Here is a 5,317-nt window from a genome sequence, read left to right as displayed (position 1 = left end):
CTAGAAATGTAAACAAGTAAATTTTGGGCAATAAAAATAAAGATCTAATTAACCGTGATTGAGCAATAAATCTTATATAAGAAGTACCCGTCACTTATTATTTCAGCGCATATATGGAGTTTTTTTATAAGTATTTTTTATCATAATACTATGATGACGTAGCTTCGATGTTGTTCTTCAAGTGGCATATTTTTATTTAAGAGAATTTTTTTTCTAAATATATATTCGCCGATTATTTTTAATTTAAATTTTCTGATGAACGACTATTTGAGTTAATTCTTCAACTAAATAAAGAGAAGTAACATCACCAAAATGAAGGAATTAATCGTCTCAACCCCTAACGTTATATATTTTCTTTTTATGAGGTGACATTCAGAATAATTTGCGCAGATCTCAACTATTTCACTAGATACTTTAATCCCTATCGTTATACCACCCACAGTTTTAAACTCAAAAAACATAATATAAAAAAAAAGGAATTAGAAGATTAACAGAATAAATTGTTTCTTGATTTTCTTTTTTTTCGTATGTTTTCATATGTAATAAAAAGTTAGCAGAGAAAAAAAAAAAAGCCGCCAAAATTGGTCGCTACTTCATTCCTCCCTTTGTCCTCGACCCATCACCAAAGAACCACTAAAATAGCCCCTCCCCCTACCCCCCACCCCCGAGAGCCCTCATTACATATTTTTTCTCCATTAAATTCCCCAAAAAAAAAAAGAATAAAAAGGGAAATTCTTTTCCCAAAATATTTTTTTTTTAAAAAAAAAGAAAGAGAAAGAAGGAGGGGAGAAATAGAAGAGCTGGCAAATAGCTGTAAAACCAAACCTACTCAGTCCAACAAAAAGCTCTTCACAATCTTCACGCTCGGTTGCACCACTTGTTTCTCCCATATCGCCGCCACCTCCGTCGCCGGAATCTTTCCATTTTCCGTCATCATCGCCGCCGTGAATGCTTCCGTGGCATCTACTCTTTGTAGGTCCCACCCAGCTTCTCTCAACCGTTGGATCTTCCATATCTGCTTCTCCGCTAGCTGCCGCGTGTTCTCCTTTATTTCCCTCACTGCCTCCTCGTACAACCTGCATTTCTCCTCTACCGTACAATTCTTGTACTTTTCAAAATACCTCTCCATCTCCGGCACCCCTATTGCCTTTCTCAACCCGCTGTGTCGACTCGCTGAGTTTGAACCGGAAAACCCGTTTTCCTCAAAAAACTCTTCCAATTCCTCATACATCCCCGATTTCATCATTTCATCAACTCGTTTATATAAATACTGATTCAAAACCGGAGTTAAAACATCAACCCAGATGAAGCAACAGTTATAACGAAGCTCTTTTGATACACACTGAACCGGGTTCGACTTGTCGAAAACGTCGAGTACCGGTTCGAACCGGTTTGATAACAAACCGTAGATGAAAGAGTTAGACCCACCAACGATTAACGGGAGCTTGTTACGACTAATGATGTCTGAGATTCTGTCCGAAGCAACTGAGCGATAATCGGAAGGAGAAAACTCCGACGAAAACTCGCCGAGTAAATGGTGAACGACGCCGCGACGTTCGGACATTGAGATTTTGTTTGTAGTAATGTCGAGACCTTTAGAAACTTGGATTTTGTCGGAGTTAATGATTTCTGAATTAGGAAAATAACGAGTGGCGAGGTCGATAGAAAGTTTTGATTTTCCAGAACCAGTAGCACCCATTACGACGACGATTTTGTTCTTGTTCGTGGGTCCCACCACGGTTCTACCCGTGGCCATGTTACGTACCCATGTGAGATGATTTGGAAGAAAAAATTTGACATTTTTGCTGTGATTGTATGATGAGTGCTGGAGAAGAAGACAGTGATGAGTTGTTGATACGAATGATTTTAGTAATCTTCTCATAAGGAAATGATGATTATGAAAAATGAATATGATTATGAGTGTGATTAAGCTGAGATAAGCAGAGGTTAGAATACTAATGCTGTAACTAATATGTACAATTAACATACGGAAAACATGACAAAAACACAGAGGGAAAATGGGGCACCTGAGCACTATATGGAGGAGGTTGGGGTGGGGGTGGGTGGGTGGGTTGGATAGTACTATAGTACTAGTATTTCTGTTATGATAAGAGGATGAAGATGGAGTTTTTTCGTAGTATATATATATAGTGTGTGTGTGTGTGTTGCTGCTAGCTCTAGCTACTGATATATTCTTGAAACCATCAGTTTCTTGACTGTTTCTTTTCTATATATATAAATGTACATAGTGTGTATAAAATATATACACAGGGATGAGAGATCTAATTTTTATTGGTTCTATAATTTCAGTGACGAGTACTGTCCATTACTTACATTTAACATTGATAGGTTCTTGGCAGTACTGCTGTTTCTGCCATTGAAATGAAGAAATGTGAGTTTTACTTATCTGGTTTTTGGTTGTTTGTTGTTATGGGGGAAGAAGTGAAGAACAGCAGAAGGAATGTGGGAGGAAAGATAGAAGTAATGGTAAAGGGGTAATGGGGTTGTAATGTTGAATGCAGACCAGGGAGGAATCATGTTAGTTTGCCTTGCATTTTATAACTTGTTGCTTATTTATATTCAATAGTAAAATACTGTGAATTATCTGTGTGTTGTGTGTGTTGTTGTTGTCACTGATCTATTATCTCTTTTCGTATTCTTGTCCTGAGGGTCTATCTGAAACAGTTTCTCTACCCCTTTGGGAGTAAGGGTAAGGTATGCAGGGGCGTGTATCTAAGGGGGGTTCCATGGGGCATGTGAACCCATGTTCCCTTCCTAAATCATGTATAATAATGTTATTTTTTTCAAAAATATTTAAATATATGTGTGTGAACTCATACTCAAAGTATTATATAATATTATGACTATTAGGTGTACTATCTCTGTAGATAAGATTGTGAGTTTAAATCTTATGTCAATCTTGTTGTTTTTTCCTTCTCTTTTTTTTCTAGAACTAGACGCCCACGGGGATGGGCGTGTCAGGTGTCACTTTTTGGATTGTAATTAAGTACTTTTTCTTTTTATTTCTTTAATTGTTTGGTTTATTCTTTCAACATTTTCACACATTAAAATTCCTATTCTTTTTTTTTGTAGCTGTAAAATCTTATATGATTAAACAAAATGTGTATTTTAAAACTAGTAACATGTATGATGTAGCGTATACTCAATGGATTCAACTGATCCCAATAATTTCAAAGTGGAAATAGACATATATGTAAGAAAATTGTTCTTTTTAAAGAAAAAATTAATTTCGAACTTATATTCCAAAAGCGTAATAAGTGTGCAATAATAAGAACTAAAGGTTGAATCCGTAAAATTTATATTTTGGATCCGCTTCTTCTTAATAGTGCACTCATCTTGCCAAAATCCTAGATCCGCCTCTGAAGGTCTGCGTATACACTACCTGCTTAATGGGCTGCTTTCCAGACACGCCCCATGACCCCTTGGCCGCGCCCCATGACAGCCTAGCAAGCCTCACAATGCCTAGCGCCATGGTCGGCCCCGTGGTCTTGGCTGCGCCAAGTGACAAGCGCGCATGCGCCTCTGTCGCCCCACCGATGCCTCTCGCCAGCGCCCAACGGCTGGCCAATGACAATAGCGCCGCGCGCACTGACAATGCCGCGCGCACAGATCCTGATGCCTCGCCAGCGCCCAGCTGCAGGCCCATTCCAGCAGCGCCTCGCGTACAGACCCTGATGCCAAGCACTAGCGCCCAGCCTCAGGCCAACATAACAAGTGTCGCGCGTGCCCACAGCAACGCGCGCGCAGACCCTAACCCGCAAGACAAAGTTGCTGCCATCGGACTTAGTTCTACATTGTAATAGACTAAGTCCTTTTCATTGTAATTATAGGCTAGTTTACATCATTTTCATTCAGTGTACTTCTACAGCTTTATTAGGACTAGTCATGTAATTTTGGTTTATTTTTTTAAGTATTATTAGGGGGATCAAACAATCAAACATTTTCAAGCAAGCAATTTTCTGTACTGGTGTCCCTCCCCCTCGACACCGCATCTTTTGTAATCAACATTTCATTCATCAATAAAATCATCATCATCATTCAAAACCCAATTCTCTCTCAGCTTCCGCAATTGCTCGTGACATTGGTTTTCCCGCATGGTACTGACAATCTAGTCTAGCGTGTGGAGAGAACCTCATTTGCGAACATCAACCGCACTGACATCGGTTGCTTAGCCTTACGTTGCCCTTCCACATAACAGTTGGTATCAGAGCCTAGGCTCGACATCGGACGAGGGAACACATTTGCCATCATCACCATTTCTGACCATTGTGAATCATGGGGAGCGCTTAGCATCCCTAGAAGAGACGGTTGACCGATTACGACCCATCGTGGATACGGTGCCTGATCAAAACAACAATCTAGTGCAAAGGTTGGACGACCTGGACCGCCGAATGCGGCAGGCGGAAAATGACATTGCAAACATCAGTCGTGACTCTGAGGATGACCGACAAACGACAACCATTGAAACTGCCAATAGTCATGGCAAATTTGAGGACCTCCAACAGGAGCGTGCCAACAATTTAGCCCATCAGCAACAAGAGGCAGACAGACTAACTGCCATGCAGCAAACCATAGACGACTTGACAGGCAAGCTCAATGTTGTCAATGCTGCCCTACAGAGCCTGCTTCGAGGAGGCGACAACCACATCAGGGGTGCAGCAAACCTCACCCCCATTCCACAAGAGCTTAAGATACCGGAGCCAAAGTCATACGACGGATCCTGGGATGCTAAAGAAGTGTAAAACTTCATCTTCGACATCGAACAATACTTCGATGCTGTGGGCCATTTGGAAGAATCCAAAAAGGTAGCAACTACTGCCATGTATCTTCAGGGCGATGCCAAACTTTGGTGGCGGGTCAAATACGAAGTTATCAGGGCCGGTGAAGATACTCTCCAGACATGGGATGAATTGAAGGCAGCACTACGCCTGCAGTTCTTCCCCGAAAATATGGAATACAATGCAAGAAGAAAGCTACGGGAGCTCCGCCACACCAGATCAGTGCGGGAGTACGTGCGCGAATTCTCCGCACTCATGCTAAACATACGCGACATGGGGGACAAAGACAAACTCTTCACATTCATAGAAGGTTTGAAACCTCATGCCCATATGGAACTACAAAGACAACAGTTAGACACCCTGCCCAAGGCCATTCAAGCTGCAGAATGTCTTGGCGATTATCATTTGGGAACTTAAAACGACAGACCCCAGCCGTCTATCCGAGGGTGATTCAATGGGAACCATCCTAGCAATGGTGGCCCAAGCAAAAGTGGGGGAGATTGGAGTGCATCCAAAAC

General features: G+C 41.3%; 1 protein-coding gene across 1 annotated transcript; it reads right to left on the bottom strand.

Moving 5' to 3' along the window:
- Nucleotides 1-689: 689 nt before the first annotated feature.
- On the bottom strand, nt 690-2,039 carry LOC104220386 (adenylate isopentenyltransferase-like). Its single transcript, XM_009771249.2, has one exon. It carries the CDS (start codon nt 1,985-1,987, stop codon nt 830-832), a length of 1,158 nt encoding a protein of 385 aa, XP_009769551.2. The 5' UTR covers nt 1,988-2,039; the 3' UTR covers nt 690-829.
- Nucleotides 2,040-5,317: the final 3,278 nt, after the last annotated feature.

This window comes from Nicotiana sylvestris, chromosome 10 (assembly GCF_000393655.2).
Source record: "Nicotiana sylvestris chromosome 10, ASM39365v2, whole genome shotgun sequence".
Classification (NCBI taxonomy): Eukaryota; Viridiplantae; Streptophyta; class Magnoliopsida; order Solanales; family Solanaceae; genus Nicotiana; species Nicotiana sylvestris.
The sequence above is the reverse complement of the archived record's forward strand: the minus strand, read 5'-3'. Positions and strand labels throughout refer to the sequence as shown.